General features: G+C 33.7%; 15 protein-coding genes across 15 annotated transcripts, besides 12 other annotated features; 8 read left to right on the top strand and 7 right to left on the bottom strand.

The window, feature by feature from the left end:
• Window positions 1-5,073: part of a mobile genetic element that runs on past the window's edge.
• Window positions 29-56: a terminal%2Cinverted (terminal inverted repeat of Mariner transposon ID:TVAGG3_0159590).
• Window positions 29-1,332: a mobile genetic element.
• Window positions 109-1,236, bottom strand: TVAGG3_0159600 (Mariner transposase; the record flags this gene model as incomplete). The annotated part of the gene is made up of 1 exon (XM_051224922.1): window positions 109-1,236. The coding sequence occupies one exon, from the start codon at window positions 1,234-1,236 to the stop codon at window positions 109-111; it is 1,128 nt and encodes a 375-aa protein (XP_051109908.1).
• Window positions 1,305-1,332: a terminal%2Cinverted (terminal inverted repeat of Mariner transposon ID:TVAGG3_0159590).
• TVAGG3_0159610 (uncharacterized protein) lies at window positions 1,347-1,961 on the bottom strand (the record flags this gene model as incomplete). The annotated part of the gene is made up of 1 exon (XM_051224923.1): window positions 1,347-1,961. One exon carries the CDS (start codon window positions 1,959-1,961, stop codon window positions 1,347-1,349), a length of 615 nt encoding a protein of 204 aa, XP_051109909.1.
• Window positions 2,664-3,239, bottom strand: TVAGG3_0159620 (uncharacterized protein; the record flags this gene model as incomplete). Its single annotated transcript, XM_051224924.1, has 1 exon — window positions 2,664-3,239. A coding segment is annotated over one exon (576 nt), but the record flags the coding sequence as incomplete, so codon positions are not given.
• On the top strand, window positions 4,396-4,923 carry TVAGG3_0159630 (protein of unknown function, DUF4107 family; the record flags this gene model as incomplete). The annotated part of the gene is made up of 1 exon (XM_001294374.1): window positions 4,396-4,923. One exon carries the CDS (start codon window positions 4,396-4,398, stop codon window positions 4,921-4,923), a length of 528 nt encoding a protein of 175 aa, XP_001294375.1.
• Window positions 4,924-5,073: a terminal%2Cinverted (terminal inverted repeat of Maverick-1B transposon ID:TVAGG3_0159490).
• On the top strand, window positions 5,074-5,394 carry TVAGG3_0159640 (uncharacterized protein; the record flags this gene model as incomplete). The annotated part of the gene is made up of 1 exon (XM_001294373.1): window positions 5,074-5,394. One exon carries the CDS (start codon window positions 5,074-5,076, stop codon window positions 5,392-5,394), a length of 321 nt encoding a protein of 106 aa, XP_001294374.1.
• Window positions 5,395-6,068: 674 nt separating this feature from the next.
• Window positions 6,069-6,113: a mobile genetic element.
• Window positions 6,069-6,113: a terminal%2Cinverted (terminal inverted repeat of LTR141 transposon ID:TVAGG3_0159650).
• A 97-nt stretch (window positions 6,114-6,210) lies between these two features.
• Window positions 6,211-6,559: a mobile genetic element.
• A 238-nt stretch (window positions 6,560-6,797) lies between these two features.
• Window positions 6,798-7,802, bottom strand: TVAGG3_0159670 (DNA/RNA polymerase superfamily; the record flags this gene model as incomplete). Its single annotated transcript, XM_051224925.1, has 1 exon — window positions 6,798-7,802. One exon carries the CDS (start codon window positions 7,800-7,802, stop codon window positions 6,798-6,800), a length of 1,005 nt encoding a protein of 334 aa, XP_051109911.1.
• An 869-nt stretch (window positions 7,803-8,671) lies between these two features.
• Window positions 8,672-9,259, bottom strand: TVAGG3_0159680 (uncharacterized protein; the record flags this gene model as incomplete). Its single annotated transcript, XM_051224926.1, has 1 exon — window positions 8,672-9,259. The coding sequence occupies one exon, from the start codon at window positions 9,257-9,259 to the stop codon at window positions 8,672-8,674; it is 588 nt and encodes a 195-aa protein (XP_051109912.1).
• Window positions 9,260-10,387: 1,128 nt separating this feature from the next.
• Window positions 10,388-10,425: a terminal%2Cinverted (terminal inverted repeat of MuDR-5_TvMULE4 transposon ID:TVAGG3_0159690).
• Window positions 10,388-11,463: a mobile genetic element.
• Window positions 11,426-11,463: a terminal%2Cinverted (terminal inverted repeat of MuDR-5_TvMULE4 transposon ID:TVAGG3_0159690).
• Window positions 11,464-12,949: 1,486 nt separating this feature from the next.
• TVAGG3_0159700 (uncharacterized protein) lies at window positions 12,950-13,225 on the top strand (the record flags this gene model as incomplete). The annotated part of the gene is made up of 1 exon (XM_051224927.1): window positions 12,950-13,225. One exon carries the CDS (start codon window positions 12,950-12,952, stop codon window positions 13,223-13,225), a length of 276 nt encoding a protein of 91 aa, XP_051109913.1.
• Window positions 13,226-13,490: 265 nt separating this feature from the next.
• Window positions 13,491-14,339, bottom strand: TVAGG3_0159710 (uncharacterized protein; the record flags this gene model as incomplete). The annotated part of the gene is made up of 1 exon (XM_051224928.1): window positions 13,491-14,339. One exon carries the CDS (start codon window positions 14,337-14,339, stop codon window positions 13,491-13,493), a length of 849 nt encoding a protein of 282 aa, XP_051109914.1.
• Window positions 14,340-14,477: 138 nt separating this feature from the next.
• Window positions 14,478-23,744: part of a mobile genetic element that runs on past the window's edge.
• On the top strand, window positions 16,615-17,016 carry TVAGG3_0159730 (uncharacterized protein; the record flags this gene model as incomplete). The annotated part of the gene is made up of 1 exon (XM_051224929.1): window positions 16,615-17,016. One exon carries the CDS (start codon window positions 16,615-16,617, stop codon window positions 17,014-17,016), a length of 402 nt encoding a protein of 133 aa, XP_051109915.1.
• Window positions 17,566-17,790, top strand: TVAGG3_0159740 (phage tail repeat-like family; the record flags this gene model as incomplete). The annotated part of the gene is made up of 1 exon (XM_051224930.1): window positions 17,566-17,790. The coding sequence occupies one exon, from the start codon at window positions 17,566-17,568 to the stop codon at window positions 17,788-17,790; it is 225 nt and encodes a 74-aa protein (XP_051109916.1).
• Window positions 17,835-18,687, top strand: TVAGG3_0159750 (uncharacterized protein; the record flags this gene model as incomplete). The annotated part of the gene is made up of 1 exon (XM_051224931.1): window positions 17,835-18,687. A coding segment is annotated over one exon (853 nt), but the record flags the coding sequence as incomplete, so codon positions are not given.
• On the bottom strand, window positions 20,296-20,661 carry TVAGG3_0159760 (uncharacterized protein; the record flags this gene model as incomplete). Its single annotated transcript, XM_051224932.1, has 1 exon — window positions 20,296-20,661. The coding sequence occupies one exon, from the start codon at window positions 20,659-20,661 to the stop codon at window positions 20,296-20,298; it is 366 nt and encodes a 121-aa protein (XP_051109918.1).
• On the top strand, window positions 21,305-22,219 carry TVAGG3_0159770 (organellar and viral DNA polymerase type B; the record flags this gene model as incomplete). Its single annotated transcript, XM_001310273.2, has 1 exon — window positions 21,305-22,219. One exon carries the CDS (start codon window positions 21,305-21,307, stop codon window positions 22,217-22,219), a length of 915 nt encoding a protein of 304 aa, XP_001310274.2.
• Window positions 22,702-23,316, top strand: TVAGG3_0159780 (organellar and viral DNA polymerase type B; the record flags this gene model as incomplete). Its single annotated transcript, XM_051224933.1, has 1 exon — window positions 22,702-23,316. The coding sequence occupies one exon, from the start codon at window positions 22,702-22,704 to the stop codon at window positions 23,314-23,316; it is 615 nt and encodes a 204-aa protein (XP_051109919.1).

The following is a 23,744-nucleotide window of genomic DNA, read 5'->3' on the forward strand; positions in this document are numbered from 1 at the left end:
ATACTGTTGAAGAAGTTTTGGATAGATATAGGGTGTCCAAAGGTGTGTTTAGCACAAACCTGAATACTGCGAATAGAAATAAACAAGTTACATATATATAAAGTTTATTTAAATATAATCACCACTGGATTCAATCACGCGTTCGCAGCGATCGATCCAGGCTTGAAAGACACGCTTTAAATCATCATGAGAAAATTGCTCAAATTGCTCTCTTACAAAATTTTCAAGATCATCTGGACTCGCGAATTCGCGTCCTTCAGCTCTCTTTTTTAGCGTGCCGAATAAATAAAAGTCAGAGGGTGCAATATCAGGTGAATAAATTGGGTTTGGAACAACTTTGACATTGTTTTCCAACAAGTAATTCATTACCTTATGACTTTTGTGAACTCTTGAATTATCAAAATGAATTGCAAACTTTTGTTTTTGTTGTTTGGATTTCTCAAACTCATCAGAATTGATAATTTGAGTAAGAACATTGTCAATTAGATACTGAGCATTCATCGTATTAGGTTTTTGAAGAATATCAATTGCGATGATGCCATTCACGCCCCAAAAAACCGACAACATCATCATTGGTGTGTCAATTTTTTTCTTCGGGAATGTTTGCGGATTTTCATCCTTCGGGATCCACATGATTTTGGCTTCTGTTGCATATTGAAACCAAGACTCGTCCCCTGTTACTAAAAAGCGAAACTTCTTGGATTGATACGCACCCAATATAGAGAGGAGCTCTTTCGAAGATTGGACTCTAGATTTTTTTTGAACTGAATTAAGGTTGTGCGGAACCCAACGTGTATACGCTAGTTTGTAGTTCAAATAATTGTGCAGATAATAACTGACTGTTGTACGTGGTATCTTTGTCATCTCCTCTATCCTTCTGAGTGATGCTCTTGGGTCTTCATCTAGCGCTTGAAGAATTGCTTTGATTTTTCTTTGATCCGGCGATTTTTTGTCAATTTTTATGATGGGCGCCTTTTTGTTCATGAAGTGATACATCCTAACATGATACGTTACAGTGGAATAGCTAGGAGCATCCATACCGAAGCATTTTACCAATGTCTCGTAGATTTTTTTACAGTCTTTGCATTTTTTTGCAAGAGCGAGGATGTTTTCTTTATGATTCATTAAAAAAATGAAAAAAATCCCGCCAAAATTTCCCGCGAAACCGCCTCTTGTCTCAAAATTCATTTTATATCCCGGCATGGCGCCAAAATACAACATACTCATCATATACATATATTCATATTTTTTATTATATATTTATAATCAGCATATATCTCCTTTAATAGTCTCATATAGAGCGCTGTGCTAAACGCACCTTTGGACACCCTATATTACAAATTGCTTTAATTTACTAAAACATATTTCAAGCAAAGTTTATATTCTGTTGAAAGTTTTGTATATTCATTCGAATATTTATACTTAAACTCAACTCCTGTAGTTCCTGGTGTTTCAATGATGCGGATGTTACCTATTTTCATGAATAGTGGCGTTTGACCACAGCATTCGATTTCAGGGTCGAGATAGTCAATGACACATTGCTTTCCTGTTATTCGTGATATAACATTTTCAAGGTCCTCCTTTGTTAGAATTATTTGGTTCTTACTTATAAGATTTGTCAAAAGCTTCTTATCGTCTTTGAGTAAAATTGTTTGGTATAACTGAAGAAGGTAATGGTCTAAGTTATCTGAAGGATTTGTTTGAACATTTGTGTAAGGATTGTCGTTGGCTTCTCTTGAAAGAATTTGGTCCAGTGGTGGATACTCTAACTTAACATCTGATGTAGCGTTAGCGTTTGAAGCTGTGTTTAAATTCACCGACTTAAGTTCTGGTTCTTTTTCTTTCAAACACTCTGAACTATAGTTCTTTATGACAATATTGTTTGTCGTTCGTGAGTCAACATTTGATGTTGGTTCAATTGGAACATTAACGGCACCAGCTAAGATGGATTTGCTTCTCATTTCATATAGAATAAAAACCTTTTATATGTATGAAATGAACAATATACTCGACAAGGGTTTGAATGTAAAGCTAACGAATGAAAATATTGTTGAATTCACTGAGACAGGTGCTGTGTATAAAGATGTAGAACTACTGAACAAAAGAGCTAAGGGAAGAAGCAGAAACATGAACAAAGGGTGGAAGCCTATAAAAATTTATGTCAATGATGGCTCAGGAGGTTCAAACATAAAGTATGCAGAAAGTTATAGAGTTTATGCTCTCAAAGGTGAAAAGCCTTCATTTAAGAACAGCTATTCTAACGCATATCCTCAAAAGTTAACGGATGGAGAAGTGGATGATATGAATGACAGCAAAAATATTAACAGAAATGGCGACAGAGATGCATGGAATTTGTTTACCATCAGTCAATTGAAGGTTAAGCTTTAAAACAATGTTGGTCGTTCCCATGGAATATTTTTGACTTTAATGGTATTAGTCATGATATGAATCTCAAGGTATGAACGAGGAGAGATGAGAGACTTATATGCTTCCCAAATTTCTTCAAAAGGTAATGTTATACCTGACTGTTTCCAAATGAGTTCAATGTCATATCGTGAGAAACCTTGAAAGATAACGAAGTCAGTTATGAGACGTTTTATGTTTAAAGCAAGGAAACGCCATGTTTGCATAAGTATTGCTACAGTTAAGTGGTAATGTCTGACTTTAGTAATGATGTTAGCTAATGGTGAGTCTGGTTTTGAAACTAAACCTTTACCAGCGAAGTCGTCGCAAACGAGCAGAGTGTTTGAAGGATACTTTTTGAAGGGGTATTTTGAAAGTTTTGACAGAATGTAGTTTGTAAGTCGTTTCATATCGTAAACTCCTGAGTACTGACGTAAGTGGTGTTTGTCAATAATTCTTTCCATCTCCTCAGAAGTCTTTTGCATTCCTGACTGTATAAATTCAACGATGGCATAATATTTCCTCTTACGTCGAATGTAACGTTGAAGAAATTCAATGAGTTCACTGTCTGGAACTTTAACGACAGAGGCTTGAACTTTTGACATAAATGTTTTCGCTGTTGAGTCCATAGAGTCTGAAGTTGCTGATATAATGATTTGGTCATAATATGAGTCATTTCCTAAACGTTCTGTTATGAGTATATGACGAATGAGGTTAAATGTCTTACCTGAACCCATCTTTCCACAATAGAAATAAACACCATTTGAACAGAACTCATAGTCCTTACTGAAAGGAAGAATGAGAGAAGAGTTAAGTTTGTCTGTAGTTTCATTCATGTCTTCATCTACGTCATGTATTAAATGCTTCATTTTATCTCCATTAAAAATGCAAGTCAGAAATATTCAGAACATAGCACCGAGTCTAACTGACAAGAGTATAAAGATATACTATGAACACGTTATGATGAAACCAACCAAAATTCAAGAAAGTCAGTATACTTATGAATATCCAAGACACTGGGTAGAGTATGTAGGAGGTGAGAAAGCTATTGAAATCAGACAGGTTCGAAGTATTCCAGCAGGAAGGACAATATTATTGAAGAACTTTAATGTTTTGAGGTATAATGATGAAACAAAGAAGCAAGATAGTTTTCCTGTTGCTGTGTATGTGAACTTAGATACAGGAGATGACATGAAAGTTTTTAACACAAAGCTTCAAACGGTAGTGAGAGAACAACTGACTGCGGAAGGGCATCCATTACCTTCAGAAGTTACCATAGCATATAATTTTGAAACAAACTCAATAGATTTTAAAGTCGTCTCTGCAAAGAAGTCGGGTTTTACATTTAATGAAGCAGATGTCTATTCGAATGAAAACTTCAAAGCTATTGCATGGTTAGATAATGACGATTGCTTTAAGAAAATATTTAAATTCAGTGACTCAACGATGTCAATAGATTACCTTCGTGGAATGTTACCATCGACGTTTACAGTAGAAGGTTCAGCAGGATTGCTTACAAGATTGTCAATTGGTGGTATTTGGTCTCGTGAGAACATTGTTATAAAATCCAGTATAAGTGAATTTGCTGAAGAATCTATATTATGTCTTTCAAACTACATGTATTCGCCGCCGAAGCATTATAGTATAACAAACTTTGTCAGTAAGTTTAACATAAGACTTGTCGAACCTTCTTCAATGAAAGATGTTGTGCTACCCAAAGATGGAAAGGATGGACTCATTATTGAGATGATTTTAATAGCATATTAAATGAGCTTGTTCTTGAAGGTCATTCATGATGAAATAACTGTTGTAGAAGATGTTAGCAATTGTTCAGACATTTTATTGAGAATAGATGATATAAGAAAGAAGTTAGATAGACCGCAAAGTGGTGAGGGCGAAGCCCGTGAGAACGTTTATGCTTCATTGACTTTCTCCAGTAACGAGAACTTTTATGAGATAATATTGAAGAGAGATGATTTTAATATGGTGTAAATGGTAGCTTGGGCAGCTTTAGGCGCAATGGGAACAAAAGCATTAGCATTTGGAGCAAAAGCACTTGGAGCTTATGACGCAGTAAATAAAATGAGTGGAGGAAGGGTTTCGAAGACATTAGATGCAAATAAAGGGAAGATTGGAGGCTGGGTTGCAAAGAAGTTAAGATTAAATAAAATAGAGCTCATAAATAAAGCATCCAATTTAGTTGCGACTGAGTCAGAAAATGCTTTAGGAAAGGACGATGAGTTTGCAAAACACGCAAAAGACTTTAATGACCAGATGAAAGGTGAAACAATGCATTTAAATAGATTCGATGGAACTAAAGAAAATGTTTCTTCTCCACCAGTAGTTCTTCCGTATGGTCCCTATGGAATGTATGGAAACCCTTACGAAAGACCATTTGACCCATTGACTGGTGGAAGTAATTGGTATCATTACGGACGAAGAAGAAAGACAGTCAAGTTGGAGACAGACGTGAAGAAAGCAACTAAAAAGAAACCAAGGAAGAGAGTTATAAAGCAATGAGTTCAACAGGGTGAAAAAAGAGGTGAAAAAACAGGTGAGATCTCACCACTTCACCTAAATTTAAATGGATGTTTTCATACGTGTGAGGGTGGTGATATCATTTATTTTAAGTTTATTTTTTATTTTATTTTTTATTTTATTTTTATATAAATGACGAAAACTATTGAGATAACAAACTACAACGGTCATGAGTTCAAGAATTTGTTCTTCGTTCCTCGTGAAAATACATTCTATCAGATACGAGGGAGAAAGGGTAAAGTTAGTTTGAGCGTTTATGACTACAAGCATAATGGAAAGTTTATACAAGCATATGATACAAACGGTAAGCGTGTTTCATTAGCTTTGTCAAAACTTACAGGTATAAACTATGACAGTGATTTTGACCTATATGAAGAAGAAAGTGAGTCAGAAGATTATGAGCTGTTATATGAAGCACAGCAATGGGAGGAGTTGCAATACTTTTGTAAGTGAGAACGTTTATTTTTACAGTAGTGAAGTCGTTTGTGAAAACGTTAGTGAAGTGAAGTGGTTGGTGGCTTTGTAAATATTTAAGGTTAAGTTAGTGTTGTCGTTTGTGTTGTAAAATATACGTTAACGGTTTCGTAAAGTGTCAAAACAGCTAAGTGGTGTATGGAGGCGCGCAGTGCCGCCGTACCCTTGATATGTATACTAACTATCCTCTCCTATTTCTCTTATGTTTTTAAACTTATTTGACATACATGCAACGCGTGACTTCTGTGCATTCATTATTTTAGTCTTTGTGTAATTTTGTGTATTCATTGCATCGTAACCATATGATCCATTAAGTGAAATCTTGCAAAATAAACTTTTTCCTTTATTTCCTTCTAATTCAGCCTTTTGTCTTTCGTTCATAAATTCGTTCGCAAATTCATTAAAGCAAGTGTTTTTCGTAAATGTTAAAATTGATTGAATGTCATCAATGATAAAATGAAATCTGTCTATTAGATACCATAGATAATAAGAAGAAAATGGTTGATATTGGTTGTGTGTTGATGCTAACTGAGTTAATTTTCTCTGTTTCTGGTCAACTGGTAGATTGTTTGATTTCATGTAATTATGTAATGCATGAAAATTCGGTTCACTTCATTTTTGACACTTTACATATCGGATGTATTATCTAAGAATTATATTATAAAATAATAATTTTGTGTTTTATAAGTTTATTTGTATAAATTGATTCAAAAAAAATGGAAAGACAAGAAGTGGATCTGCCAAATGAAAATCAGATTTATAGTTTTAGAGAGTTACATACATGAAATATGAAAATTGAACTTTGTATAAGGAATTGTTGGCTATGATGTACTGATCATGAATCAGTACATCATAGCCAACAATTCCTTCGCAAACAGCGGGAAACTTTGTCTGAATAGTTTAACATTCAGACAAAGTTTCCCGCTGTCAGAGAGGGAATGGAAGGGTAAGAGGTATATATTCATAATGTATACCTCTTACCCTTTCATTCCCTCGAGAAAGTTCAAAAACTTGGGTGCAATCAGTTCTGATTGCACCCAAGTTTTTGAACTTTGTATAAGGAATTGTTGACTATGATGTACTGATCATGAATCAGTACATCATAGCCAACAATTCCTTCGCAAACAACCCGAAATTTGTCTGATTCCACACTAATTTTATTAATTTATCTAAACTTTTATCCTCGTCTACAATTTAATCATCAATAATTATCTCTTGTTCTATTTCACTATTATATATATATATATTTATATGATTTGATTTAAAAAAAATAAATAAATAAATTAATAAATCATTTACTCAAATATATCAAAAGTTTTATTTTTATATATAAAGATAACTACTTTTAAAAAAAAATACCCTATATATTTTTGCCATGTAAACTATTTTTGCCATGTAAACTTGTCACTTTTGTCAGAAGTGAAGTGAACCGAATTTTCATGCACAACAGATTTCATGTAATTATACATAAAACTACCAATTGTTTTTTCATCTGTGATAATATCTAAGTTTCTTATTATCGGTAAAAAGTTTATGTAATCATTAATGTATTTTTCATCAATGTGACCCTTTACTTCAGCCACGAATAAAGTATTTTTCTTTCTAATAATTCCCAGTGCTTTTGCTTTCTTTGTTGCTATATCACAAATGATAACACCATTCAATCTTCCCGGCATATACATTTTATGGTCAGTATATTGAATGAAATCATGAGGATTAGATGAAAATGATGAAGGATATAATGAATTAAAGTCAACTCCAACGAAATGAGTCATAATGTTGGTGGTGTCCTCATTTGATACAGTTTTAGTTTCTGGATTATATGAAAGTTTATTAATGTGCGTGATTCCTTTAAGATTAACACGATGTTGAACATTTGATAGACCACCAGTAATTCCATTACGGAGAATGTGATAAGCTTCAACTGAATCTAAAGTCATTGGTAAATTATTTTTTAATGCATAATTTCTTAAATTGATTCTTAAACGTTGAACATCTTCATCTTTATTTGATTTTACGACATTGCAATAACAACACATTAACTGACAATTTTCTTTGGTATGTGGTTTTTCATTATCGATTCTATCCAATGTTGGTTTATTTACATATGTAAACGCTTTACCACACATTTTGCATTTAGATGAAAGGATTAAATTGTGATAGTATTGATAGTCATCCATTGAAACATTGTTTTTGGTATCTCTTTTCGCCTTTTCATCTTGTTTCTTATATGAATCAATTTTATATTTCCAATACTTTTTTGTTAATTCAAAACTTGATTCCACATTTTCTTCTTCTGGATATGTTTCGTTAGGATTGAAGTTCTTATATGCTAACGCGTAACGAATCATTGATGCATTCGATGATAAAGAAAGATTATGAAGCATGTCAATTTTATAAACAAATATTTCTTCGATAATTTTATCAATTGGGTCAATCATAATTTCAACGTCTTTATTGCAATAATGAATAAAATATTCTAATCTATTCTCAAAATTTTTAGCATCATTGAGATATATTTGATAATCTGAATCGGATATTGTTTCTTGTGTTAATGCTGAATAAAATGAATCTTGAGTGAATGGTTCCTTTTTATATAATTCATCTTCGTAATTCTCCCATGTGATGAATTGATAAGGGAAAAAGGATTTAACACGTGATTTATTGTTTCCGAAATCTTGAGTGAATTGGTCTAATGTTCCACCCGCTATATAATTTCTGATGTCAATAAATCTTTAATTCATATGGACAGTTTGTTTTCTTTACTATGACTTGCTTAAATTGAGAAGAAGAAACCCAGCATTGATTTTATCTTCCATTTTGCAGTATTTAAATCACGAAGAATTAAATTTAAATCAAACTTTCCTGAATTAAAACCAATGATATTCACTTTATTAAATTCTTCATCTAAAAGCTCTTTCATTGCTTCCTTTTGTTTTTCATTTAATGTATTCATTAATTCTTCATATTGTTCAATATTTGATTTAGCAACTAATGAACATGTTGAAAATAAAAATTCAATCCAATCAGAGATGAACGAATCACTTGATGTTAAGCAAAAATTCCTCGTAAATGTTTTATCACGGTCTACGACCTCGCCGCTTTGCGGCTTTATTTGACAGTTGATGATACCATAAATGGTTTTAAGTAAGCGTTCAAAGTTGCACATTCAGAAAGTTGAAGTTCTTCTTTAGTCTCTAATGTTTCGAAGTCAAAAGTAATATAATATCTTGTTGGTTTATAATATTCCTGCAAATTATGTGCTAATAGCCATTGATATATCTTCTGTTTCGTGATATGTGGTGCATATGGTTGTTGTGTTTTGCAATTGAACGTCTTGAATTAATCTTCCATTATTTTCTTTACATTTCTCACAATGTTTTAAAAATCTTCTTTGGTTTTTCCTTTCTGGATCATCACGGATAGAATATACTTCTTCTTTGCAAAAGGGGCAAACTTTATATCCTGTGAGTGCTTCAACGTCTGTAATTCTGTCAGCGTGAAGTTTTCCACATGGACTCTGTGTTAATAAAATATTTACTGTTTCAAATTCTGGATCTATCATTATTGATTCCACTAATGGAAAGTCTACCTTATTTATGTCCACGTCTTCTGGTTGAGGATCACAATAATAAAAATCAATATTAACGTTTAACATTCTTGCTAACCTCTCACTTTCTGATGAAATGTCAAATCCTTCATATGCATCTATGGCTTCATTTAAATAACTTCTACGAGTTTTAGGATTAACACCATCAGGAATGTTATAGAAGCGTTTAAATAACCTTCTACCTTCGGCTCTTATTTGATTATCATTCATTTTAGCTGTTCCGTTTTTGTTCATTTATGTAAGAATAAAAATTAAAAAAATAAATAAAAATAAAGTTTATTTTTTTTAAAGTCCAGGGCTAAAGTCCATAAAATGAATTAAGAACACATAAATTTTTATCATCTGCGACGTGACGAATACATTTTAATTTACTCAAGAATGCGTACCCTGATACATTAAATCTAATTCCTGTCTTATTTAATTTCACAACTTTGAAAAGGAATGTATGAATAGCTATAAATGATGAGAAGATTTTTATGGGTTGCTTCCATTTTTTCTGAAATAAATGAATAAATATAATGTTTATAAGTTTTCATATCTTTTATGTTCTTAATAACGAATGGTATAGACCTTTCAACTTCGTCTTCCTTCGGTGCTGTTCTTTCATATGAAACATTATTGGTATCTTCAATAATGAAACCACAATCGCATAAAATTTTATAGGTTCCAATTGTTTCTTTTGATATTTTATCTAACAAATCAAAAACTTTATCAACACCTGTACATTTATTTAAATAATAATTTGTGTAAATATCATGGTCTTCTTTCTTAATCGTATTTGTTGCATATGTTACATTTTTCAGTGCTTTTTTGAATTTTTCAGAATCAAGAGGAGGTGAAAGTAATATACATGGATAATCTCCATCGTCAATAAACTGAAGCTTATGTTTATGAATAAATTTTGTGCCTTCTTCTGAAAGTGTTTCGTCAATATCACCATCTAATAAATTTTTAGTAGATTCCAAAAAGTAATTTTTATATCTTTCCTCATGTGATTTTTGAACTTCTGATTCTGAAGCTGGGATATTCATTAAACCCTCTACTTCATTCTCAGCATTTCTCAATTCACTAATTCTTTCATCTATTTCATTTCTTAATTGTTCCAATTTCTCAATCTCATCGTTATAATATTCATCTTGTTTAATTTTTTCTTCAAAATATTCAGGAGGTGTTTCAAGGCTCTCTGAACCCAGGTCCTCTGGACCATAAAGAGGAATATTCTCCTGTTTTTCAACTTTTTTGGGATATAAATATCTCATTATAGCCTTTTTAGTAATTGGTCCGTTATATTTAAATTCATTCAACAATCTGGAAAACTCTTTCACATTCTGCATATATGTTGGATAAGAACCGTCTCCAAAAGAGAAAGGGACAGACTAGCCCATTGTCACTTTTTAATTTAGCAAATGAACGCTTATGGAGTGGAGTTTTTGGGTAAATCTGATTTGCTTATAAATGAAATAAAATCAAAAGAAACCATATTGGCATTATATTATGCAAAAATAAATGATCTTACTTAGTACTTTTAAAGTTAATTTCAGAAAAAATTTGACACAATGGTATCCGGCACATACAAGTGGTGTACAACCAAAATATAAGTTAGTTTAAACATATATTGCTATATCTCATGATCTTACTTAGTACTTTTAAAGTTAATTTCAGAAAAAATTTGACACAATGGTATCCGGCACATACAAGTGGTGTACAACCAAAATATAAGTTGGTTTAAACATATATTGCTATATCTCATGATCTTACTTAGTACTTTTAAAGTTAATTTCAGAAAAAATTTGACACAATGGTATCCGGCACATACAAGTGGTGTACAACCAAAATATAAGTTAGTTTAAACATATATTGCTATATCTCATGATCTTACTTAGTACTTTTAAAGTTAATTTCAGAAAAAATTTGACACAATGGTATCCGGCACATACAAGTGGTGTACAACCAAATCTTCGACTCGATGAACTTGTCATCGAGTTATATTCCAGTGTTGTTCCTTCATTCCTGATTAAGTTGCAAATTAAAGGTCTGGATTCAGAGAGAAGTGTTAAAGTTATCAAAAAAGTCACAAGAGATTTCGAAGAAATGACACAATTTAAAAAAGTCGAATGCATCAGTATGCTTGAAGCTGTTCAGAAAGGTCTGAAAAATGATACACTTGATCCCAACATTGTTTACTCAACATTAAAAATATTATTGCAAAGAAAACATTTGATTTAATAAACATTTAATTTATTATAATTAATTTTTTATTACAGTATAGTAAAAAATGCTATAAATAAATTATTATATTTTATTAAAATGTGACTTTTAATAGTAAGTGAATAAAATAAATCAGGAATTGGGAAAGAAATAAGGTTAATTAAAAATAATGAAAATTACAAGTTTAAGGTTAATGAAAAAGTGACAATGGGCGAGTTTGTCCCCCACTCGTCTCCAAAATTTTCTAAAATATTTTCTAATTCTGAATTAGTGAACTTTAAAGATTTCAATGAATTAGTTGTTATACTCATTTATTATAAAATAAAAAATAAAAAAAATAAATTTAACTTAGTTTTAATTTTACGTAAGAAGTTAATTTTTTATAAAAAAAAAAAAAAAAAAAAAAAAAAAAGGTAGTGGGGCTTCCAGGCACTTCGTGCCCTCTAGCCCCGAAGATGTTTAGTATAAATGAAGTTTTTATTCGGAAAATTGTTAGTCTTCTGGTGTGAATTCGGAGGACTCTTCTTCTTCCTCCATTGCTTCTGGGAAGAAGCCTTCTTCTGGGTCGAAAACATTATATAATGTTTCACTTTTCACAAATTATATATGTTTTCATGCTTTGTCACTTTTCTGTCACTTTTCGGGTAAAAACATTTTTATTATTATATATAAATGAATTTTACAAAACCTCCGTTACCGTTCTTTGGAAATAAGAGTAAATGTAAAGATATTATATTGAGAGAACTTAAGAAACTACCGAATGGTCTAACATTTGTAGATTTGTTCGGTGGAAGTTTCTATATATCCCATTTGTGCCATACAATATTCCCAGACTCAAAGATTATATGCAATGACTTCGACAACTATATGGACCGTCTCAAACATATACCAGACACAAACAATATATTGAAAGCGTTAAAAGAAAAGATACCTATAGGTAAGATGGAACGTATACCATTAGATAAGAAAAATATTTGTGAGAAGGTTTTGAAAAAGCAGAATATATAGACTGGGATAGTATATCTGCTAGACTATTATATAGTGGTGCTATAAGAGTTCATGACATTGAAACACTTATGTCAAAAGTTTTATATCTTAACTATACAAATGTTTTCAAAGAGAACATAGAAAAATATATTGAGGGTATAGAGTTTGTGAGATGTCATTGGACAGAGTTGTATGAAAAATATAAAGACAAGGAAAATGTTTTCTTTATAGTGGACCCGCCGTTCTATAACACATGGGATTTTCAATACCAAGTAGACTGGACTTTGAGAGACTCTTTAGAAACTTTAGACGTTTTACATAACCATCCATGCTTTTACTTTACATCCGATAAAAGTGGTTTGGAAAGTGTCATGAGATGGTTAGAGGACATACATGACTATGAGTTTAGATATGACAAGATAGAATATGAGAGAGGTCCTATAAACTGGAGAAAGTGTCATAACAAAGAAATTTTACTAGTAAGTAAATGTGGTTTGAAATAGGACTACTTGTTTTAGGTTTTTTCCATTGTGTCATTTACTTATTTGACGTGGCAGAAAGATATAGAGAATATGAAGATGAACCAATGCCTGCAAATGTTCAGCATATGTACTCGTAAGAGATATTTTTATCTAATATTAAATGGACGCACAGAACTTAGCGAATGCACAGCAACCTGGACAACCAAACCCAGAGAATATTCCAAATGAAGTTAGAATACAAACTGCAATGGCAAACTATGGTCAAGTGCCAACAGATGTACAAATGCAAACTGCCATGTCAAATGACGCTGCGTTAGGTTTGCCACCATGGTATGCAAATATGAGATGGAAAGAGTTTTATACAAACCCTGAAGTGGGATATAAACAACTTTATGCAGATGACGCGAACACAGGAGTTGACCCAGAATATGTTTTCTACCAGAGGAGAAACAGAATGTATGAGCTCCAGTTAAAGAATGCTATGGAACTCAACAGGAAACGTAAGAGACTAGGCGGACATTAGATTTTTACATATAGTAAAATGGGTTTCTTCAGTAAGATAGGAAACTTCTTTCGAAATGTTGGAAGAGGTATATGGAATGGAATAAAAACCGTCGGAAGAGGAATTTGGAACGGTGTCAAAAATATTGGTAAAAGAGTAGGTCAGTTCGTTGGTATTATACCTAAAGACCCTGAACCAGAAGAACAAGCTCCTGTTATACAACAGCCTGAACCTGCACCACAGTCTAGTTGGCAACCAAATCCAACACCTCAACCGTATTAAAAAATTATATTTTTACCGTTCGATAGTAGTTGTATATGAAACTAAGTTCTAAGTAAAACGCATGGTATAATGGAATTATTCTTTTTCTTCCATCTGTAGTAAACCATACTTGAAAGTCTGAAATACTTCCACTTGGTGGTTCGTATAACTTTGTAGGTTTTTCGTAAAAGTCATTTGCCAAGCATAAGAAAGAGTTTTGGGCGCCAGAAAATGAAGCATGAACAATAATAGCAGCTGGGTCGAAAACATCTTTAAATAAATATGGTTCATCTCTTGCATATCGACTGTAAATATTTGCTAAAGGAAGTTCGACTTTCTGATTTAACATTCTTTGCAAATAATACCATGACATTGCAGTGAATTCTGTATATATTTGTTCGTCTTTCTTTGGATTGTCTTCGTAGATTTGAAATGACACTTGTGAATTTTGTTTGTCATATACAATTCTCACATAAAGTGTGCTCTCGGTATTTGCATATTCATCAGCATATTTTGCATAACATGAATTTATTTTATCTTCTATATTTTTTAACGCAGTCTGTAGAGAAGATGAAAGGTCAACTTGTATTAGCTCAATTTCTTCCCACATTTTTCGTTTCCCTTCAGATATATAATCTATATGAAACCTTACAATAAATGGAAAACTTTTATCTTCTACAGACACAAACTTCATTCTACGAAAGCCAATAGCTTTTGTGACAGATGGGTCTCTTAGCCATCTTAATGGGTAGTCAAAACGATAGCCTTCATGCTTTACGGTCTCTGTCTCAAACTTTTGACCGACATTAGTAAAAAGTTCATCTAATGGTTTAGTTGTAGCAACTCTTGAATTTTCTTTTTCTATTGGAAGCATATTTTATCTAGAATAAAAATGTCGAAAGAAACAGCGTCTATGAGAGAAATACAACACAACCGACAACTCATTTTGCAAGCTCTAAATAAGAACACAACAAACTTTTCAAACTATTCTAAGATATCTGAGTCATTGAAAGAAGGAAACTTAAAACTGACGATAAACCCAATGACAGACGAGTTTCTGTTTCAAGACAACAAGAACCATACTGTTTGTATAAATCCAACAAAAAGAACTTTAAACGAGAAACCTATAGATGAACTTCTTTTGAAAGCAGATATTGACAACAAAGCTGACAAAGAGTATGTCATTGAAAAAGTTCAAGAAGAACATGACAGAGCAGATGCAACATATGCAACAAAAGAGGATGTTGAAAAGAAAGCTGACAAAGAGTATGTTGACGATGAGTTAGCACGTATGGCTAGTGGGTTAGTGAAGAAGGCAGATAAGGAATATGTGGATGAAAAAGACAATGAAATTATAAAAAGGGTTGAATGGTACCATGAACGGACATCGAAGATTTTAGAAGGTAAAGCCAATACAGGGTGGGTTTCAGGATGTTTAGACCTTAAAGCCGACAAAGAAACTGTAGATATGTTGACACAAACGGTTTCAAGTCATACCAGAGGTTTAATGGAAGATGGACAACAGTTGAAAGAGCTTGAGAAAGGTGTTACAGAGTTAAGGAATACAAAAGCAGACTCGACATGGATAGCTGGATATGTAGATGCAACAAAAGAGTATATTTTCAGATGGACAGAAGGAACATACGCACAAAAATATCATAGACATAGCATCTCTGACGTAAATGAACTTGAAGAAAAGTTATATAAGAAAGCAGACAAAACAGAGCTTCAAACGTTAAAGACTGAAATACTTCAAACACTATATCCTATAGGTTCTATTTACACGTCAATGAACTCTACCAGACCAGAAGTAGTACTTGGTCTCGGAACTTGGACTCAAATAGTCGACAGGTTTTTGTATTGTGCAAACTCTTCAAAGGAAACAGGTGGAAGTAAAACGATTTCAGGTGAAAACCTACCTGCACACAGTCACTACATAAATTTAACTACAGCTGAAGCAGGTTGGCATAAGCATAGATATTGGGATTGGACAGGAATGACAAAAGGTAAAGGATATGATGTTAAAGACGACGTTAAGTTTGCTATAAATTGTTACTGGGATGACACTCAGGGAGGAGGAAGCCATACACATCGCATTACAGGATATTCGGAAACAACGGGACAGAGTAAAGACTACATGCCACCTTACATGACAGTTTACGCATGGTATAGAATTGCTTAGTCGTCATTTTCAACTTCTTTAGCATATTCGTCAGGAGTTGTCTTATATTTGTTAGGAACTGTCTTTGAAAGTATACCACCTTGAACTTTGACAAGTTTGAAACGAGGTCTGACAATAGTAGTTTTATCTTCTGCTTGCAGTGTGTACATTTTGCCATGTTTGCCTAAAACTTCATAATATTCTCTTGTATACTTTCTTCTATTTTTACGAACACGAATGCGAGTACCTGTCGAGTTCCCATTGTTGTCATAGTCAATAGTATTTTCATATGGGTCGCGTTTAGGTATTTCTATTTTTACTTTGTCACCTTTCTTAAGTTTGAAGCCTGGCATTCTTTCTTGTTTGTCTCTTTTGACTAAACTATTAAATATATAGTCTTTCTCTAAGTCGGGTTGTTTTTCATTTCTTCGGGGGAGTGGTTTCCCAAACCTTTTTGTTTACGGCTATTGTAAATATTTAAAACTTGTCTCATCTTTGCCATGGAGAAATGTCTATACTTGTCGTCATATGACATTTCATCTACCTCACCACCTTGTGGTTGGTTTAAGTCTCTTAAGATTTTTTACAACTGTCAATGACACCAAGAGCAGAATGGTTTTGGTCGACAATGAAATATTGGTTTACATTTTTTGAACGCAGATAGTTTTTAATATCGTCTGATTTGAAAGAACTTCACAGTCAGATGTCAGTTTTGTTGGATGGTATTTGTCAACGAATATTGTCAAAGCAGTTTTCACATCTAAAATATTTTTGGACTGTAATGGTATGGCTTCACAGTATCTTGTGTTTTGACCAACAAATATTAGCCAGTATGGTGGTCCATCTTCTCTATACCTCGGAATGTTTTCCAAGATATCCATAAACCAAGCATTTGGTGTTGAACTAAAGATTTTTACCATGAGTGCTTTCTTTGTTGCTTAGAAACATAGGGGTCCTTGTTTGATTCGTCATTTTTAACCCATAAGAAATGGGTTTATTTGGCGCATTAGCAGGAGTTGCATCCAGATTTTTGCCCGCAGTGGGAACAATAGCCAGAGGTGTATTTGGAGTTGGAAGGAAGATTTTGAGTACATTAGGTATACTTAAAGAGAAAGCACAACCTATTATACAAACTGTACAGAAAGGTTGGGAGGTAGCACGAGATGCAGCAAATCTTATTCCAAATCCTGAAACAAGAGGAAAAGTTCAAGGATGGATGGACAATGTAGGAAGACAAGCAGGAAACTATTATAACAAAGCAAATGACTACTATAACCAAGCAGGACACTATATGGACCAAGGTGAAAGATTCTTTAACAGAGGATATAACCATGCACAACAATGGGTAAACAATAACCAACCTCAACCGCCTCAAACTTGGGGAATGTAAATTTTTTACTGAGATGAAATGAACAATACAGCATTGAGACAAATGGGTTCAAGATGGATTTGTCGGCTTCCAGCAGTTACACACCACGTGTTTGTCAAGTCTCCTATACCTCAGAAGTTTTAGACCGACTTAAAAAACCTAAACAACCAGTTGAAAACAAACCAAACTAAAATTTTTTACTGAGATGAAATGACCGAAGAAGTTGAAACCGTAGATTTGACACCACAAACAAAAAGTTCAGAACCATTGTCAAAACCTGTCAAAGAACTTACAGATGAAGAGAAAAATTCAATAATAGAAAGTGCCAGGTCTGGAAATACAAACCCTAACTACAAAGTCACTTTTCATAGAAATGGAACGGCTAGTATCTCAAAAAAGAAACAGACTCTCACAAATAAAATATTGAAGTCTGAAGGAGCTTTCGAGACAACAGATGGAAAAGTTTACTTCACTGACCAACAGTTCATTATAGAACATCTCATTGACTTAGAGTCGAAATATTCTAAACTTTACAAACAAAACAAAAAGTTGAAAGGAAAACAAAAACAAATGGCATATGATATTTATGAAGATGTTGACGACACAACTGTTCCTGCAGGTGAGGTAAAGTCAGAGGAACCGAAAAGTGACGAAAAACCGATAGAAGAAGAGAAACCAAAAACTGAAGATAAACCAAAACCAAAGTTTAGTTTCCAAACTAAACCAAGTCAACCTTCATTAGCTGGTATGGGTTGGCGTCAAAGACTTATGGCAGCAGGCGGTTACGTAAAGTAAAGAAAAAACATTTTTTTATTTTTATAAAAATGCCCCCATATAGAATGGATAGAAAATCTGCTAGAATAAAAGCAGAGTTAGAAAGATATGGTTGGAAAGTTTCGAAGAATTTTAAATATAGGAAGGGAAGACCCATAAAAGTCTATGACAAACTGGCTGGTCTTCGCTATGAAATGGACTTAGAAACAGCACGCGCAAACTATCCAAACAGATTAGAGAGGTTAGAAGAAGAACGTCTTATGGACATACCTTTCGATGTTACTGAGCCTCAAGTTGAAGGACACGACGGCTTTGCCAGATTCTACTGGAAACATGACGAACAATTGCATCCTTTGAGAAGGAAAAAAGGTAGTGCAGAGGATGGTCATGCTCCCATGGAAAGAACAAGATATGCATATGAAAAGTACCGTGAAGTTAGAAGTCAAATTACATCTGGTCGAACCTTTACAGTAAACTTTGACGAAGGAAAGAACAAAGAAGGCTTCATGGGTGTACTTGCTGCCATACAAGACGGAAATAAGAAAGGATACAATCTCAGACTAACCGTAACAGATTTGGACGGTCATATATACTATGCACATGGCAATGTCACAACAGCCGCACAACTTCTTGACGCTTTCAAGACTACAAAGAGAGAACAAATGTTTGACTCCGACTCAGACATTTTGAATGCAATTGAAGGAATTGTAAGCGTGAAGTTCGAATGGTACCAACCTAACCCTCAAGCAGTCAGACAACATGCTGGATACTTCCCGTTCATAAATAAGTCTGACATTGACTTGACAAGGTATGGAATTTACAATTCAATTGAAACAATTGTCAATGAACCTTGTATTCTTACATGTCTCAGGAACTCTGGTCTTGTTTCAGAAGAGAAGATGAAGTATCTTGAGTCATGTGTGAAGACAAGGTACATGCTCAGAAGTCAATTGGCAAAAGTTGCACCGTTGGCAAATGTGAATATCCGAGTTAACATTCCGACTGAGAAAGGTTCTTCACACGACGACTATGTTGTTGATTCAAATTGCCATGGTTGAAGATTGTAATTGTCCACAACCACTTCATGTTGAACGAAAGTCTTACAAACCCATTGTTCGGAAAAGGCAAGTGCAACATTGTCAGAGCTGTAAACATTCTTTTCGAGAAAGGTTTGTTGGAACCAATTCCAGATGACAAGCTGACAGAAACTTTTGTACCAAAAGACGAAACAAACTTTTCATTGTTAGCAAGACCAAAAGTTGTTCCAGACAAAGTTCTAGTACAAAAGAAGTACACAATTCCAAAAGGAGTTGGATTGTTCGGATACCAACCTGAACCAGAAGAACTTCCAATGAGGTTGCAAGAACTTCAAGATGCTATAAACAAACTTCCATTGAGACATCCAATTGACGTCAAATTGTATTGGAGAGCATCTGAGTTAGGTCAGAAGGTTTTATATGAAACAGGTTGCTTCGACGATGTTTATGAGATAACAGGAGAAGTTTCTCAGAAGATAAGAGACTCACTTGAATTTCCACAAACTGGACCAATTGGTTGCGACAAGTTCGACTCAGATGAAAAGATATACTATGTCGACCTTAACGCTGCGTACATGAGGTTCGTCCAATATATCCCGACTGGAATTCCAAACGAAGACGGTGAGTTCCCAGGAAGGAACTATACAGTTGGAAAAGTCATACAACAACTATATGATATTAGGAAAGCTTCAAACCCCAAACTTGCAATGACACTCAAATTGCTTATGAATTCGACATGGGGATATTCCATAAAGAAACCTCAAGAGATGAAGAGTAAACATTATGAGAAGGTCGACAACTTTGTTGAAAGGTTTTCTCCTTTTGTTTTGAAGTACGAATTCACTCAAGGTCAAAGTGGCTTAGTAACCACATTAAAACCTATTGTCGAACATTGGTCTTACCCTCAGTTCGCAAAAGCAGTCCTTGACAACTACAACAAATTCTTCTCCGAAGTCAAATCCAAAGTTGTGGTTTACTATGAGAACATCGATGCACTCATGACGAACGAAGAAGGATACAACAAACTCATTGAAATGGGTTTAGTCGGTGAGAAGATGGGCTGTTTTAAGCTAGATAAGGTATTTTCCGAAGTTCATGTCCTCTCCAAGCGTAAGTACTGGGGCATACTTGAAGACGGCACAGAAATAAAACATTGCATGAAATAAAACATTGCATGAAGTAAAAACGTTTTTAAAACAATATATTTTTACATATATTAAATGCTTCAGGTTGAAAAACAAAGAACAAAAGTAGCAGATACAAAACCGTTAGACTATATCTTTACAAATACTGGTAGGACTATTTCAGATGAAGAAATTTTATCTCGAATTGTCTTTCATATACAACTACGGAAAAGTGCTGAAAAAGCACTGAAAAATATATTTTAGGGTAGAAGGGTATATCTACCCCGTTTTCTACCCTCATTTCTACCCGTTGAATTTTCATGAATTTCCTTAAGACAGCAAAAAAGTTAGTTAAAATGAGATGTTTACTGAACTGGTTGGATGTCGCCTTCACAGGTTATGTAGAACGGCTGACCAGAGAAGTGGAACAGTGCTCTGAGAATTTGTATAATTCGTGGAATTGGACTCTCTCTGTTTGGAAGTTGTATCCATGGGCGCTTTGCAAAGAACTTGAGAAGAGCTTCTTTCTTCATCTCCTTTATGTCGTCTACAGGAGTGTTTTCTGGTATTTGAATTGGAATTCCAGTCGAAATCTCGATTTTCAGCGCACCTCTTCCAGACAACCAGACGCCGAGGGACTTGTTGGCTTTGTCCTTGCCCAAATACTGCTTAACAACTTCATTTATCTCTATAAGGTAAATTGCCTCATCTAATGGCTCGATGCTGTCCATTGTTCTGTTTCAGAACTAGTCTTGTTCTGTTTCAGAACTAGTCTTGTACTTTTTCAGAACTAGTCTTGTACTTTTTCAGAACTAGTCTTGTACTTTTTCAGAACTAGTCTTGTACTTTTTCAGAACTAGTCTTGTACTTTTTCAGAACAAATTTCCCGTAAAAGCTCTCAATTTGAGAGAAAAATTTTCTGTTTCAGAACAATATTTGTACTGTTTCAGAACAATATTTGTACTGTTTCAGAACAATATTTGTACTGTTTCAGAACAATATTTGTACTGTTTCAGAACAATATTTGTACTGTTTCAGAACAATATTTGTACTGTTTCAGAACAATATTTGTACTGTTTCAGAACAATGTCCGACGTACCACCAAAAAATATATTTTAGGGTAGAAGGGTATATCTACCCTCATTTCTACCCTCATTTCTACCCTCGTAGAAAACACACAAAACTCTTGAACTTTGTATAAAAAAAGCAACCCGCGGAAAACAGCGGGTTGGTATATTCTTCACAAAATGCTTGTTTTTGAGGTCGAGCCATTTTTGGCTCCACCGTATTTTTAAACCAAACTCGTTCATTTTGTGCTGAAATAAAATAAAGGTAGTCCCACCAAAAAATATTTTTTATTTTTATTGTAAGAACATGTTAGCAACAACAGCACCAAACTCGTTAGTCATGAACCCAACTTCAATGTTAGTAGAGATGAAAAGCTTCATTCCTTCTTCATATACTTTCGAAACAGAAATCCAGAAGATAAAGCAAGAACTTCTCCAAGGAGATTTAAATTGCACTGCAAAAGATGAAACAAATGAACAGTATCTTTATGAAATGCAGGATATTATTGACCATCTACCTAAACTTCCTGAAATACAACAACAAAAGCTTACTATTCCAGAATTCGATGAAATAGAAGTCAAAGCAACTGACTCAGTAGAAATAAAGAAGTTCATACGAAAGGTAAACTATGAGTTTCTTGGATTTCATTGCAACCACAAAGTCATGGACAAAGATTGCGATATGGTATATAAGAACATCTCTGACATATATAAATCTGAAGAATTTAAGACCTACGACAACTTTGTTTCGTTAGTTGCAAAATGTGTATGGCAGATAAGAGATAAAGATAGAAGAGGTAAAATATGGAACGAACAGATAAAACCAACTGCTTCAGATTTAAAGAAAACCATTGACGCCTTAGTCATACTAGCAGGTAAGGTTTCAGAATATAACGCAAAAATGAACTCACAATGTTCAAAATGTAAAGCAGCAACAAGGAAATATAACTACTCCGTCAAAGAGATAGAAAGAATGAGAAAAGACCATACTGACTTAAAGAAAGAAGTAGAGAAACCAGCAGAAGATAAAATGGACATGTTAGAATTTCTGAACAAAAACTATCCAACTGCTGACGATTTCCTTCTATCTGACGTCAAGAAGAAATATAAAGAGACTTTCGGTATCGTTAAAACTTTTGACATACTGACAGAAGAAATAGAAGCTACGAAATTGTTTAGAATTTCACGAATTCACAATGTTTACCATGTAAAACGCTTATAAAATAACTGGGGTAGAAAAGAGGGTAGAAAACGGGGTAGATATACCCTTCTACCCTAAAATATATTTTTGTCTGATTTACGCTCATTACGAAGAAGTCTTGACAAAACATTTACGAAGAAGTCTTGACAAAACATTTACGAAGAAGTCTTGACAAAACATGTACGATGAAATCATGAAAATTCAAGAGGGTAGAAAACGGGGTAGAAAACGGGGTAGATATACCCTTCTACCCTAAAATATATTTTTGCTGAATTCAGCACAAAAATCTGAGTAAAATGGCATAAGATTGCTTCCTTCGGAAAACCGAGAGAAGAGATTCCGTATGAAAACAGTGAAGAACAGCGAGTAGGTAAGAAAACCCAGTCGCCTAAAACTCTATGAAAATCGTAAAAAAATCCCTGAAATCATATCTTTTATACAAAATAAAATTAACGCTAGTTTTTTTAAAATATTTTTTTTTATTTTGTATGTAAGAACAGAAAATGTTAAACATTGAGTTTGAAACAGTTAGAAAGATAGACAATGACACCAAAATGGTTAGAATATGTGATTTAAACGTAAGATACTCAAAGAAATACAAGAAATATTCTTTGTCAGACATTTTAACACTATCTGAAGGAAAGAAAGCACACGACTGGGTTAAAAATGCTTCAACTCAGAAAATTTTGACAAGAAATCCTGAGCTTATGATATCGGTAAGATTTCATGGAACTACAGCATATCTTATAGACAAAAGTCTTATACCAGTAGTTTTGTTCTGGTTAGACCCAGTTGTTGGATATAATTTCATAACATATGGTTCATTCGATACGGAACGTTGCAGTGAAGGCTTACTTTACATCGTTCAGAAACCGAAGGACTTCAATACAAAGAGATATAAGATAGGAAGAACATTTAATATAACTCAAAGATATGACAGTATAGTCAATAGAGTTAAGGTTGTGTTTGTTAACGATATGAGAGCTGCAGAAACAGAACTACTTGAAAAGTTTGAGAAATTGTATGGTGCTCCCACGAAAGGTAAAGAAACGTTTGAAGTAGATGAGATAGAGAAAGCTATAAAATTATTTGACGAAGTTGCTGAAAAATACATGTAAAGCGTTTATTTTTGGTCTTTTGTGAAAGTCAAAGACGATATGTACAAATGCAAAGTATTTTGACAGCATGTTTTGCTCCAGATACTAAGCTTCCTAAAGACTGGTTTAGGAACCAAAGCACACAAGAACTTTTGAGCGAAATTTCTCATATGTTTGCGACCGGTAGAAAACCGCGGGTCGCCAAAACTCTATGAAAATCGTAAAAGAACAGCGAGTAGGTAAAAAATCGGTCTTGCCTAAAACTCATGAAAATCGTAAAAAATTGCCAAACGGTTTGAGAGGATATTATGTACATAGACTTCTTGTAAATGCTGTAGCAATGTGGGCTTCACCTCTTCACCTAAACATTATTTTTATTGAATTCAGCAACAAAAATCATGAATTTCCTTAAGATAGAAAAAATAAAGTTAGTTTTATTTTTATTTATT

Source organism: Trichomonas vaginalis, chromosome IV, assembly GCF_026262505.1.
Source record: "Trichomonas vaginalis G3 chromosome IV, whole genome shotgun sequence".
In the NCBI taxonomy this organism is placed as follows: domain Eukaryota; phylum Parabasalia; order Trichomonadida; family Trichomonadidae; genus Trichomonas; species Trichomonas vaginalis.